This window comes from Podarcis bocagei (genome assembly GCF_964188305.1).
Source record: "Podarcis bocagei genome assembly, chromosome: 5".
Classification (NCBI taxonomy): domain Eukaryota; kingdom Metazoa; phylum Chordata; class Lepidosauria; order Squamata; family Lacertidae; genus Podarcis; species Podarcis bocagei.
Window position 1 is genome coordinate 1,896,089 of NC_138129.1, and position 14,024 is coordinate 1,910,112.

Genomic DNA, 14,024 nt, shown 5'->3' on the forward strand with positions numbered 1-14,024 from the left:
ATTCTCCCTTCCCCAACTTCGCAGCCAAGCGCACCGCGGAGAAACCCGCTTCGGGAGGCCAACCCAAAATGTCGCAAACTCCTGACAGTTGGAGGGTCTGGATGCTAACCCGGGGCGAGTCGTGTGCAGTGGCGTAGCGTGGGTTGTCAGCACCCGGGGCAAGGCAAGTAATTTGCACCCCCTAACCTGTGGATTTGTGCCCCCTAATCCTAACCCCCAGATGTTGCGCCCGGTGCGGCCGGCCCACCCTGCACCCCCCACGCTACGCCACTGGTCGTGTGTATGTGCTTGCCCGCGAGGGAAGCTCCAAAGGTGTCACCGACTGCAAGCTGCCCGGGGCGGGGATGCGTCAGTGGCAGCTTCGTCTTCTGCAAACTTCTACTCCCCAATTTCATTCCGTAGGTGGCAACTCCTGGGGTGCCCGAGCACCCACAAAATTCCCCCTGAAGGGGCCAGGAACCCACATATTTCGGTGCCGGGGCCTGCACTCTGCACGGCACCCACGGCCCGGGTACCCACGGTTGCAGGCCAAGCTGGCACTCCTGCCAGTCCCTATATTCAGTGTGCAAGAGGCGCAAAGGCACTCGATCGGTCCGCGGACAGTTGCGCATTCTGACCACGAGGAGGCATCCGCTCCGCGGCTGGTTTCTGTTCGGTGGTGTGTTAAAACAAGGAATTCTGGGAGTTGTAGTTTCTATGTGGAGGGAGAGGGAGAGAAAGCGAATGATTGTTGCCACCTGGCGGGGCTGGAGGGTGGAATTGGGGAGCTGCAGTTTGGATGGAGGTGCCTTGAAGATGACGAGAACAGAAGCCGAAGTGTTGCAAGCCAAAAATGGCTTATCTTCTGAGTTTACGCCAATAAAACTCAGAAAGGAGGAGTTAGGAGTCCATTGTTGTTTATTGCTAGGCAACAGGTTATAGTCGAATTGTTTTGCAAAGCTGCAACCCCGCCCAAGGTTCCAGGCGGTGGTATTTATAACATTTCAAACAAAGGATTTCATTTTTCACCAATCATGTACATCATTACCTCATTTCATGTTTAATACACATGCGCAATAAGCATTGCTAACTAAGCTTTGATTCTCACTGTGATCTGTTACATTGTGTTAGTGTGCACGTTGGGAACCTGTGTTACGTGTAGCCATTTGCACCATGTATCAACTCACGTTCTAGTTTATGAGCTGTATCTTTGTGATTCACATATTATGTAGCTGTAAAGGTAAAGGTAAAGGGACCCCTGACCATTAGGTCCAGTCATGGATGACTCTGGGGTTGTGGTGCTCATCTTGCTTTCTTGACCAAAGGTACAGCGTACAGCTTCCGGGTCATGTGGCCAGCATGAATAAGCCGCTTCTGGCGAACCAGAGCAGCGCATGAAAATGCCGTTTACCTTCCCACCGGAGCGGTACCTATTTATCTACTTGCACTTTGACGTGCTTTCGAACTGCTAGGTTGGCAGGAGCAGGGACTGAGCAACAGGAGCTCACCTGTTGCGGGGATTCAAACTGCCCGACCTTCTGGTCGGCAAGTCCTAGGCTCTGTGGTTTAACCCACAGTGCCACCCGTGGGTGTACTTCTTCCCTAATGGGGGCAGCCACTTGCAAAATCATCAGTTTCATAAAGCAACAGGTTACCATAACTTCTCTATTCGAAGCACACTCAAGGATTTATAGGGGTTCACATTATCGCATTCATTACGGTCCTGTGGGCCTCCACCACAGAAGCACTGGGGATACTTTGCCTTTTAGAAAGATATTGCCTGCGTCTCAAAGGTGGCTTCCCAGGGGCGGGCAAAGGAGGCAGAAGAGGAGGGCTGTTTGGGCTGTCTCCTGCCCATTCCTTTCTCTGCCCTTATCTGGAGTTCTGAAGGTTTCCAGAGGACTAGCTTAGAATCCATGGCATTGTAGAGTTGGAAGGGACCACGAGGGTCATCTAGTCCAACCCCCCTGCAATGCAGGAATCCTTTTGCCCAACAAGGGGCTTGAACCCACAACCCTGAAATTAAGAGCCTCATGCTTGACCAACTGCAGCAAATCACTAAGACAACCCTCTGAGATGCAAGATGCATAGCTAAATACAACCCAATTCCATGATGCGCCTCTGAATGATTTGTTAATCATTTCCCTCTCACTTCATTTTTCACAATCTCTCTGCAATGTGTAAATTTGAGCTCATTCCTGGCCTCTCCTCCCATGTGACCTGCCCACCTACTTATGCTCGAAATGATAAATGCATAGTCATAAGATCATAGAATTGTAGCGCTGGAAGGGACCCCAAGGAACATCTAGTCCAACCCCTTTCAATGCAACCTGCCCCTGAGGTTGGCATATTTGCAGGTGGGGTAATAAAAGGGCATTTTCCATTTGTAAATGTGGAGCTGCCCCGACACTTTAAAATAGAAAAGGAAGGTTAGGACTCAGAAGATTCAGCTGAATGGGGTCAAAGCTTCATTTGGGCTCCATCCGGAACATTTCTCCTTGTTTCCAAGGGAGGCCAGGCCTGGGAAATAGTTCTATTTGTTGTGGGTAGTATTGATGAAATAGCTGCAATCAAAGCTTGCCCTGTCTCATGGATATAACCAAAACCACATGAGTCAGCGAGTGGAGAAGGAGTCCTGTTGTCTTTTATTTCTGTACAGAAAGGACCAGCAGGGCTTTCGTTGTCCCAAATCAACTGGCCACCAGATACAGCATTCCAAACACTTTTATACATTTGGCAAAAATTCCACACCTTCCATTAAGTTTAAATTTCCTATCCAATCAAAGTACTCAGTTCCTCTTACCCCATTTCCTTATAAGGCACTTAACCCCGTAATTGCTCTAAAGTTACTACAGTGAGAAGCATGCATACTAGATGCGCCTTCAGACAAAGGTCTGCTAGAATTTTATTGGCAGGATTAGATTTCACCTCCAGTTACCAACCACATTCCTTCCGAGCATGCTCTGTAAGTCGAAACCTTATATGGTACAATTATTTATAATTCTACTTTGCAAGTGTAAATGGGAGTTGTGGGGAGAGTTCTGGTTGCTTGTTCCATGCACGTTTACTAGAGAAAGCAAGAGTCTTCCCCTGTAAGACAGTTGTGTGAGACTTGAAGCAGCTGTTCTCAAGGCGCATCTGTTCCAGAAGCATTGAAGAAGCAGAAATTCCAGGTGGTTGATGGGAGAACTGCCTGGGCTCATGAGTTGGGAGCCCACCTTTGGCGAGCAGTGAAGCTGTGTCCTTCAGCTGGACTCCTCTGGGCCTGCTGCCCTTTAGGCCTTATCAAAACCTGGGAAGAGCAGAAGGGAACAGTTAGAGGGAGGTGAAGGAGTCCTGCCCTGGGTGAGCTGCTCCATTTGTAGTGTCTTGTTTTCTGGGGGTGGTAGACATTGAACCTGAGACCTTCTGTATGCCAGTCAGCCATCCTTGCCACCACTGAGCAATGCCTGTTCAACCCCCGGCCTTTGGACGAGGGACCAAATGAAAGGCACGCTTGTAAAAAAAAATAAATGCAAATGAAGGGACAGTCAGGAACTAGAGAGAGATCTGAGGAATGGGTTCAGGCGGGGCCAGTTTTCAGTAGAATGAAGCAATGGTTTATGGAAAGCTGTGGGCAATTGGGCAAGATCTAGGGCAACCTTGGAGGATGACAGTTACATCTGTTCAGACCAGGAGCTTCTCTGCCTGATGGACCCACCCCCTCTTTTGTGACTACAAGAGGAATATTTGGAAACAAGGCTGGTTTTCAGACTTGGAAAGATAAAGTTTGGATTGAACTAGAAATGGGGGGTTGGATTGATCCCCCTATGCTGGGATGTTTGGACTTTCCGAGTCTGGAAATGGGCCGTCAGAGGTTTGGAGCTGTTGGGACTTCCAATTTTGGAGGGAATCTGAAACATGCTTTAAAACACCACATGGAACTTAGTCTGGACTATGAGAAAGGGGCTGATCTGATGAAAAGGGTCAAAAACACTACAAAGCTGGAGTTCCCGCGAGTGAAAGGAAAATATGAAGAAGAGCTGCGAAAGGGACATGGAAGAGATTTGAAGGCCTCGGATATAAGAGCACCAGGTTAATGTGCCAGACTAACGGGGGGGGGGGGGAGACTGACAACCCCGGGACCGGGGGGAGGGGACGCTGGAAGAAGATTGGATTGCTTTTATTCTATTGTTTTTGTATTACTATTACTAGAAATGTTTTATGAATGTTGGGAAAATGTTGAAATGAAATTACTTGGCTCTTGTTAAAATATTTAAAAAATTTGGTAAAAGGTAATGGTTATGAGAAGTTGGTAAAAAAGATCTAAGTTTTAAGCTCTAAGGTCGTTTTTATAAGACAAAATGAGAATGGAGTAAGGTAACGTAATGACAAAATATTATGAATTATGGAAAAGATTTGCTGTGACAATTACTAATCAAGATACAAGAGATGGGAGGAGGAGGAGGTCATGGAAAGAAGGTAATGGAAATTGGAGAATTTGAAAAGGATGGTTTTATTTTTTATTTTTCTTCTTATGTTTTTTTTTCTTTTTTTGTAATTTTGTCTTTTTTGTGTATTTTTAAAAAAATTCTTTTGTTTCAATAAATATCATTTAAAAAAAAAAGGAAACAAGGCTGGTTTCCTCACCATCAGTCACTGTTAAGAAAGAAAAAAGATGGTTGCTTTTCCTGCTCATTTATCCGCTGCACCAAGGGCTCTATCAGAACACAGGAACACCAGAAGAGCCTGCTGGATCAGGCCAGCACTCTGTTCTCAGTGTGGGAAATCAGCTAGCAGGATCCAAGCTCAAGAGCCAGTTCTCCTCTACCATGTTATCCTACAAGTGGTATTCAGAAACACGATGGAGGCAGTGCATGGTCATCCTGGCTGTTGCTGTTTAGTCGTTTAGTCGTCTCCAACTCTTTGTGACCCCATGGACCAGAGCATGCCAGGCACCAACAGACTTCTCCTCTATTAATTTTTCTAATCCTCTTTTAAAACCATCCAAGCTGGTAGTCATCACTGCCTCCTGAAATGAGGTGCGCTTGCATCTTGTGGGGAGAAGAGAGGGACATAGCAATGGTCAGGAGAAGAAGAAGAAGAAGAAGAGTTTGGATTTGATATCCCGCTTTATCACTCCCCTTCAGGAGTCTCAAAGCGGCTAACATTCTCCTTTCCCTTCCTCCCCCACAACAAACATTCCGTGAGGTGAGTGGGGCTGAGAGACTTCAGAGAAGTGTGACTGGCCCAAGGTCACCCAGCAGCTGCAGGTGGAGGAGTGGAGACGCGAACCCGGTTCCCCAGATTACGTGACTACCGCTCTTAACCACTACACCACACTGGCTCCTGGGCCAGAGAGAGGGCCAGACTCAGTTACAGACTGCAACCGTGTGCCAAGGAAGAACTCGGAGCGGAGTTTTAATGGCAGAGTTTGTTTATGTTCTCTGGGACTTATTTGTAGCTGCAGCCTGTATGCGAGTGATGAATAGCGGAAGTTGGGATGTGATCTTGCAAACACTGCAAAGACTGAACAAAGGAAGATGATAATCGACTCTCCCAGCACACCAGGTCTGAGACAACAAGAAGATTACGAAGGACTACAGACGTGAAATGGATTTTATATTCATAAGAGGTGCTGCCCAAGAGGAGGAAATAATGGCAGTCATCTATGAGAATTCCTGGAGAACAGGCGAAGTCCCGGCAGACTGGAGGAGGGCAAATGTTGTCCCTATTTTCAAAAAGGGGAAAAGAGAGGACCCAAATAATTACCGCCCAGTCAGTCTGACATCAATAGCAGGGAAGATTCTGGAGCAGATCATTAAGCAAACAGTCTGTGAGCACCTAGAAAGGAATGCTGTGATCACCAATAGTCAGCATGGATTTCTGAAAAATAAGTCATGTCAGACTAACCTGATCTCGTTTTTTGACAGAATTACAAGCCTGGTAGATGAAGGGAACGCAGTGGATGTAGCCAACCTTGATTTCAGCAAGGCATTTGACAAGGTGCCCCATGATATTCTTGTAAAGAAGCTGGTAAAATGCGGTCTTGACTATGCTACCACTCAGTGGATTTGTAACTGGCTGACTGACCGAACCCAAAGGGTGCTCATCAATGGTTCCTCTTCATCCTGGAGAAGAGTGACTAGTGGGGTGCCACAGGGTTCTGTCTTGGGCCCGGTCTTATTCAACATCTTTATCAACAACTTGGATGATGGACTCAAGGGCATCCTGATCAAATTTGCAGATGATACCAAACTGGGAGGGGTGGCTAACACCCCAGAGGACAGGATCACACTTCAAAACGACCTTGACAGATTAGAGAACTGGGCCAAAACAAACAAGATGAATTTTAACAGGGAGAAATGTAAAGTATTGCACTTGGGCAAAAAAAATGAGAGGCACAAATACAAGATGGGGGACACCTGGCTTGAGAGCAGTACAAGGATCTAGGAGTCTTGGTTGGCCACAAACTTGACATGAGCCAACAGTGTGACGCGGCAGCTAAAAAAGCCAATGCAATTCTGGGCTGCATCAATAGGAGTATAGCATCTAGATCAAGGGAAGTACCGTATTTTTTGCTCTATTGGACGCACCGGACCACAGGACGCACCTAGTTTTTAGAGGGGGAAATCAAGGAAAAAAATATTATCCCCCCCCAGCCCCAAAGAGCAACGGACAGGCTGCATGCAGCCTGTCCACTTCTCCCAGAGCTTCTCGGGGCTGCGGGGGAAGCCCGGGTTCCCCCCCCCAGCCCCAAAGAGCAAAGAAGCCAAGACAGCGCGCGGGATCCATAGCCGCGCAACCTCTCCAGCCAGGAGCCAAACCTCTCCAGTGCAGCTAAAGAAGACAAGGCAGCAAGCGCGATCCATCCCGCTCACTGCCTTGGCTTCTTCTTTAGCCTTGCACAGCATCTTTAGTCTTGCGCAACGGGATGGATTGCGCCCGCTGTCCACCGGGGCTGGACTAGATGACTCCTGGGGTTCCCTTCCAACCCTGCAATTCTATGACCTCGGAAGGTGTTTGGGGTCTCCACCACTGGAGGCTTTTAAGCAGCGGTTGGGGGACCATCTGCCTGGCGTTCTTTAGCTGTGATTCCTACATTGTGAGGGGGCTGGGCTAGATGACCCTTGGGTGGCCCTCCCAACTCTATACAGTCCTACAGTTCTGCGGCAGGAGATCCACAGCCACTTCACACAATGCCCACTCCCAATTTTCATCTGAGAGACATGTGTCTCTCAGTACCCCCCCCCACCTGCCACACTTCCCCCACCCCACTTAAGCTGAGGGAATTCCTGCCCAGAGAAACTCCCAGCAATCAAGGAGGAGGAATCCGCTGCAGCCGTGAGCAGTGCAGGATCCATGGTCCCCTTCCTTCCCTCCTCCGTGGTTGCTTTGAAGGAGGAAAGTGGGAGAGGAGCTGCTTACACAGTGTAAGCTGCTCCCCTCCCACTTTGCTGCTTCAAAGGGAGCCCGGGAGGAAGGAATCTGCTGCAGCCGTGAGCAGCGCAGGATCCATGGTCCCCTTCCTTCCCTCCTCCGTGGTTGCTTTGAAGGAGGAAAGTGGGAGAGGAGCTGCTTACACGAGTGTAAACTGCCCCCCTCCCACATTGCTGCTTCAAAGCAATCACGGAGGAGGGAATCCGCTGAAGCCTCCAGCAGCGGGGGATCAATGGTCCCCTTCCTTCCCTCCTCCGTGGTTGCTTTGAAGGAGGAAAGTGGGAGAGGAGCTGCTTACACGAGTGTAAACTGCCCCCCTCCCACATTGCTGCTTCAAAGCAATCACGGAGGAGGGAATCCGCTGAAGCCTCCAGCAGCTGAGGATCCATGGTCCCCTTCCTTCCCTCCTCCGTGGTTGCTTTGAAGGAGGAAAGTGGGAGAGGAGCTGCTTACACGAGTGTAAGCTGCTCCCCTCCCACTTTGCTGCTTCAAAGGGAGCCCGGGAGGAGGGAATCTGCTGCAGCCTCGAGCAGCGAAGAGGATCCATGGGTCCCCTCTTTCCCTCCTCCGTGGTTGCTTTGAAGCAGGAAAGTGGGAGAGGAGCTGCTTACACGAGTGTAAGCTGCTCCCCTCCCACATTGCCGCTTCAAAGGGAGCCCGGGAGGAGGGAATCTGCTGCAGCTTCCCCCAACTCCCGCAGAAGCCGCCCGCTCTTTAAAGGGGCTGCGCGGCTTCTCCTGGCTTTTCTGGGAGGTGGGGGGATTCCCCCACCTCGTAGAAAAGCCTGCAGGAGCCGCGCAGCCTTTAAAGAGGGTGCCGCTCTTGGGGGCTTTTCCCCCAGGAGGGAGAAGGGACTGATGCGGCCAGTCAGTCCCTTCTCCCTCCTAGAGAAAAGCCCGCAAGAGCGCACGAAGCTTGCGTGCGGCTCTTGAGGGCTTTTCCCGCCTGCCTCCCCCCTGCATTCGCTCCATAGGACGCACACACATTTTCCCTTGCTTTTTAGGAGGGAAAAAGTGCGTCCTATGGTGCGAAAAATACGGTAATAGTGCCACTGTATTCTGCTCTGGTCAGACCTCACCTGGAGTACTGTGTCCAGTTCTGGGCACCACAGTTCAAGAAGGACACTGACAAACTGGAACGTGTCCAGAGGAGGGCAACCAAAATGGTCAAAGGCCTGGAAACGATGCCTTATGAGGAACGGCTAAGGGAGCTGGGCATGTTTAGCCTGGAGAAGAGGAGGTTAAGGGGTGATATGATAGCCATGTTCAAATATATAAAAGGATGTCACATAGAGGAGGGAGAAAGGTTGTTTTCTGCTGCTCCAGAGAAGCGGACACGGAGCAATGGAGCCAAACTACAAGAAAGAAGATTCCACCTAAACATTAGGAAGAACTTCCTGACAGTAAGAGCTGTTCGACAGTGGAATTTGCTGCCAAGGAGTGTGGTGTAGTCTCCTTCTTTAGAGGTCTTTAAGCAGAGGCTTGACAACCATATGTCAGGAGTGCTCTGATGGTGTTTCCTGCTTGGCAGGGGGTTGGACTCGATGGCCCTTGTGGTGTCTTCCAACTCTAGGATTCTATGATTCTATGATTCTAAGAATGGACAACAACTAGTAAAGGATGAAATGAATATTAAAGAAGAGATTATATATCAACAGGAGGAAGAGATGGACATGTTTGCAACAGTAGCAGAAAACCTGATTTTTTAAAAAGAAATTGTATTAAATCAAAGTAATTTGGACTGATTTGTAATGCTTTGGAAATCCAATAAAAAATAATATATTTTAAAAAGGAGAGGACCAGACTCTAGTCGTGTGCTTAAGCCGCTGCACCACCTGGCCTCACCTGCCGGGGCGCAAATCTTGCTGCATCCCATTGGGCAGCATTTGTCGGTCCCTTTGCAGTGGTTGTCCTCGCAGCAATCCGTTTTGCATGGCAGCCCAGGAGGGATTTTGAACTTGGGGCACTCGCCGGGTTTTACTGTGGGGAAAACACACACAAAAGAGAGACTGTAAAACCATGGAACTCACGATTTCCCATGGATCCAGTCCTGTCCTCTTGAACTTATAAGCCACCCAGAGCCCAAAGGCTAGGTGATGGGCAGCACAACAGGCGTACTGCAGAATGGACTCTCCCCAGGTGGAGAAGTCCAATGGTCTGGGTCTGGAGTGTGGGCGCTTTCCCCAGGTTGGGATTTAGGAGAGTCACCCACCTTGGGAATAAAGGTTATAACAGCAGATTTTCAAATTGGGGGTGGGCGGGTGTGATGTGTGGGAATGTTCAGGGATGCAGGAGAGGATATGTTGTTTGATTATAGCCTTTCCAACTTGTGTTAACAAGCTCACAATTTAGCAGAGTAACATCCCCCTTTTTAAACTTGCAGCGGATGCGTTTGCTCAGGCTCGCTAAAGCCTCTGTAATAACTGTTCTGGTATTATCCCCTTATTCCCTCATAAAAGATAAGGCACGACACAGTATAAAAGTATAAAAAGAGCTTACTCACATTCTGTTCACAACCAGATCCCAGAAGGCAGATTTAGCTTAGAAAAGTTATATACACCTGGAAACTCTCATAAGGAGACAGTCCCTTTGTTCTCTCTTGGCTGGAGGCCAAGAAAGCATCTTTGGCTAAGCAGATGTTGCTTCTTCGATGCATGTAGTCAAAAAGAGAGAAAGATGGCTGCCCTGCCCTGTGCTTTTGTCATTACCTGCACAGGTGAGGCCACGCCTACCTCTAGTCACATGCAGAGGAAGTCTGTCCCAGCCCAGAAGGAAACAGGAAGTTTAGCTGCTGGCTGGACAAGCATTCCTCCCCATGTGTAAACATGTTCACTCTAGGAATGTTGTCCTTGACTGCTCTTGTGTTTCACATCCCACATGATGGGATCCTGGAAGAGGACGTGAAGTTCCTCTGGATTCCATGGCAGGAGATGCCTTCATCATCTCTCCCTCCCACAATGAGCCAAGACCAAGGACCCTTCTGATCTGCACTGGGTTTCTGGGGGAGGGTTTGACTGCATCCTCCCCAGGGTCCTCATAGCGTTATTTGGGAAGCAGGTGATGGTCTGCGGTGTCCTCTTTCAGCTTTCCCCACTTCGTTGGCTTTGAGGGGGTCTGGGAAGTCACACCTCTGTTCCTTTATTCTGATGTTGGTGTTAGGGTCAGTACCCTAACCCCACAGACTCTGGCACTCTCGAAAGGCAGTGTTCCCCCTCCTTTCCCAGCACAGAGAGAGTCAGCCAGCTGGCACAGGGCTGGCTCTGAATAACTCAGAATTGTAGATGACCTGAGGGCGATCTTAAAATGCTGGCGGGCGGGAGCAAACTTCTCTGCTGTCCCGGGGAGATTTTAAAATGATGGGGGTCGGCAGCGAACGCTTCGCTCCCGCCCGCCAGCATTTTAAGATCGCCCGGGGCAGCGGAGGCTTCGCTCCTGCCTGCCAGCATTTTAAAATCGCCCCGGGACAGCAGGGGCTTTTAAAATGCTGGCGGTCGGCAGCAAAGCCCTCCTGTCCCCGGAGCTTGCGGGGCGGGAGGTGGGAAGAAGGGCTTTTCTTCCCACCGCCAGCCTTCAGAACAGCCTTCTGAAGGCTGGCAGTGGGAAGAAAAGCCCTTGTCCCCCCCCCCCAGCCTTCAGAAGAGGTCGGGGGACAGACTGTCCCCGGACCTGGTCTGAAGGCGGTTTCCCTAGGAACGCATTAATTGATTTTCAATGCATTCCTATGGGAAACCGTGCTTCGCAAGACGAAAAACTCGCAAGAAGAAAAAATTTGCGGAACGAATTAATTTCGTCTTGCGAGGCACCACTGTAGTTAACAATGGCAATTAACAAATGCTACAATCATTACAATCATGCTCATCTCTCTTTATTGGCCGAGGGAGCCGGCGTACAGCTTCCGGGTCACGTGGCCAGCATGACTAAGCCACTTCTGGTGAACCAGAGCAGCGCACGGAAACGCCGTTTACCTTCCCACCGGAATGGTACCTATTTATCTACATGCTTTCGAACTGCTAGGTTGGCAGGAGCAGGGACTGAGCAACGGGAGCTCACCCCGTCGCGGGGATTCGAACCGCCAACCTTCTGATTGGCAAGTCCTAGGCTCTGTGGTTTAACCCACAGAGCCATCTGCGTCCCTCTCATTTTCCTACTCATATTGAAATACTGCCTCTCAATGAAGCCAAACTTAAGATTCACAAAATGTTTAAGGGTATGCGCACCCCCACGTCCCGCTGTCCCGGGAAGGCAGGCGGGGGGGAGCAAAGACTTTTGCCCCCTGCCGGCCTTCAGAAGAGGTCCAGGACCTCTTCTGAAGGCCGGCTGTGGGCGAAAGTCTTTGCTCCCGACCGCCAGCAATTTAAAAGAGGTCCCCGGAGATTTCCCTATGGGCTTTCGTCTTGCGAAGCAAGCCCATAGGAAAATTTGTCTTGCGAAGCGCCTCCAAAACAGAAAACCCTTTTGTCTTGCAGGTTTTCCGTCTTGCGAGGCATTCGTCTTGCGGGGTACCACTGTACTGTGAGCTTGTATGACCTCAGCATTGTTGTTGGAATAGAAATATTACTGGTAAAACACATGGTGATTAAAAAAGATCATTAGTGGGAGGTTTTCTCAGAGACGAGGGCTACACTTGTCCCTTTGAGTATTTCTCAGGAGCGCTTGAAAGCCTTTGTGCCAGAAGCACAGTGAAGTCCTGGGGAACTGATAAAGCTAAGAATTTTAACAGCTGCTGAATGGCTGGATTCTGACCTCTCAGTTCTTGCTGAGCTCCTCAGTAAAAAGTGGACAAGCTCACAGGTCCCAGCTCTTTCCCATACACTCCACCTCCCTCTGATATAGGTGACATCCTACTGAAGGCGAGACTGGTGAACCCCAAGACTCTAGTCTGCTTCTGAGGGGAAATGACTTCTTACCGTTTACTGGAGTTTGGCAAGTGTGGCCACAGTTGTTGCTGCAGCACTTCTTGTCCTCAGGACATGAATCATCTCCAGAACATTCCTCCACACATGTTCCAGCACCATCCGGTTTGGGGCAGTAGCCTGGCTTCCCTGGAACAGAACAACCACATGACTTCCCAGCAGTGGAGTGGGGGTCTTTTAAGTCAGCTTACTCTGGGCTCCAGGCTCTCTTATAGATTTGTAGAGTTGGAAGGGATCTCCCAGGATCATCAAGTCCAAGCCTCAGCTCAAGAATCCCTGCAGGTGACCATCCAACCTCTGCCTAAAGCCCTCCAAGGAATGAGAGTCCACCACCTCACGAGGGAGCCTGTTCTACTGTCAAACAGCTCTTATCATCAGAAAGGTCTTCCTGATGTTGAGTCATCATCTTCTTGTAATTGTAATCCATTGGCTTGGGTCCTACTCTTCGGAGCAGCAGAAAAACAGCTTGCTCCATCTTCCATGTGACAGCCGTTGAGGCATTTGAAGAGGGCTCTAAGTCTTCTCTTCTCCAGGCAAAATATACCCAACTCCCTCAACTGTTCCTCACAAGGCTTGGCTCCCAGACCTTTGATCACCTCTGTTGCCCTCCTCTGCACACCTTCCAGCTCGTTAATATCCTTCTTAAACTGTGGCACCCAGGACTGGACATGGGACTGTATGTGTGGTTATATAATAATATAACACAAAGGGCTGGGCTGGGCAGGTGGGGAATGCAGCTGTCTTTTAGCAGCACACCAAGATCACAGCATTCCAGAATTGGAACCCCAAAGGTTCATCTAGTCTAACCCCCTGCGACACAGGAATCCCAGCTAAAGAATCCCTGACAGGTGGCCATCCATTACTACGTATAAACCTCAAGTGAAGGAGAGTCCACCACCTTCCAAGGGAGCCTCTGCCTTTGATTAACCGGCAGTTTGAAGGCCCCTTCCTGGCAGTGCTGCTTACCTTCTGACTCGCAGTCTGGCGTCTGAGAACCTGCCGTTGTCAGCTCAGCACAAAGGATGAGGAGCCCCCCAAGGACCACGAGGGCAGACTTCATGGTGCAGCTTGAAGAGAGGCGTGAGTGCCAAGACCCAGCCCCTCAGGGATATATAAGCCCTCCTTGAAGAAGAGGTTGGCTTTGGAACCAGAGCCAAAAATTAGCAGGTGATGCAACGATGAGACGACAGTTTGGGTGACCTTTTCACACAAAAATGGGTTTTGGCAGGAAATGAAGACATTGCCTCCAGAGATTGGTTCATACCTGTTTGGGGCCGTTCTTGGCAACTTTTTCCAGTCAAAACTGGAGCTTCCTGGTTCTGCTGGCTTCTGGCAGGAGTAAACCCCAGGACATGGGGAAACCCCACAGCCCTGACCTGGCTTGGCAGAAGGGGGGGGTTGCGTGCGAGGTGGAGGGCAACATTGCTGGTGATTCTCAATGGGCAGCTCTTTGTCCCCTGAGTAAAAAAAAATAAAACAGCAAAAATGTTACCGCTAGCAAAAGTGTAGCTGAGAGCATGAAAATATTATTACAATCAATATCAATATCAATATCAATATCCGACTCCAGCCCGTCTGCTTGAAGTCCGGGAAGGGTTAACCAGTAGGGGGAGTCCTGCTGATGCACATCAACTAGGAACTCCCCCGGGGTCACCACTAGGGGGCGTGCCTTGGGCCCTAACCTCCTTAGGCTTTGGACAGGGCCCCTGGAATC

At 49.7% G+C, this 14,024-nt stretch overlaps 1 protein-coding gene across 2 annotated transcripts; it reads right to left on the reverse strand.

Moving 5' to 3' along the window:
* Positions 1–2,605: 2,605 nt before the first annotated feature.
* On the reverse strand, positions 2,606–13,501 carry LOC308588330 (WAP four-disulfide core domain protein 18-like). Of its 2 annotated transcripts, none has more exons than XM_081196808.1 (4): positions 13,277–13,501; positions 12,305–12,439; positions 9,243–9,377; positions 2,606–3,271 (listed from the first exon to the last, which is right to left on the reverse strand). In XM_081196808.1, the coding sequence occupies exons 1-4, from the start codon at positions 13,368–13,370 to the stop codon at positions 3,255–3,257; spliced, it is 381 nt and encodes a 126-aa protein (XP_081052934.1). In that variant the 5' UTR covers positions 13,371–13,501; the 3' UTR covers positions 2,606–3,254. The 2 variants fall into 2 exon arrangements, with proteins under 2 accessions (XP_081052934.1, XP_081052935.1); XM_081196809.1 differs by having other exon boundaries at positions 9,233–9,377.
* Positions 13,502–14,024: the final 523 nt, after the last annotated feature.

What these genes read in the sequence shown, in the direction of transcription:
- LOC308588330 (XM_081196808.1), bottom strand. Translation starts at nt 13,370, where the DNA reads ATGAAGTCTGCCCTCGTGGTCCTTGGGGGGCTCCTCATCCTTTGTGCT. An exon ending in GCCAGACTGCGAGTCAGAAG is followed by an intron (nt 12,440 to 13,276) that starts GTAAGCAGCACT and finishes GTTCTGTTCCAG; the next exon opens with GGAAGCCAGGCTACTGCCCC. An exon ending in TTGCCAAACTCCAGTAAACG is followed by an intron (nt 9,378 to 12,304) that starts GTAAGAAGTCAT and finishes TTTTCCCCACAG; the next exon opens with TAAAACCCGGCGAGTGCCCC.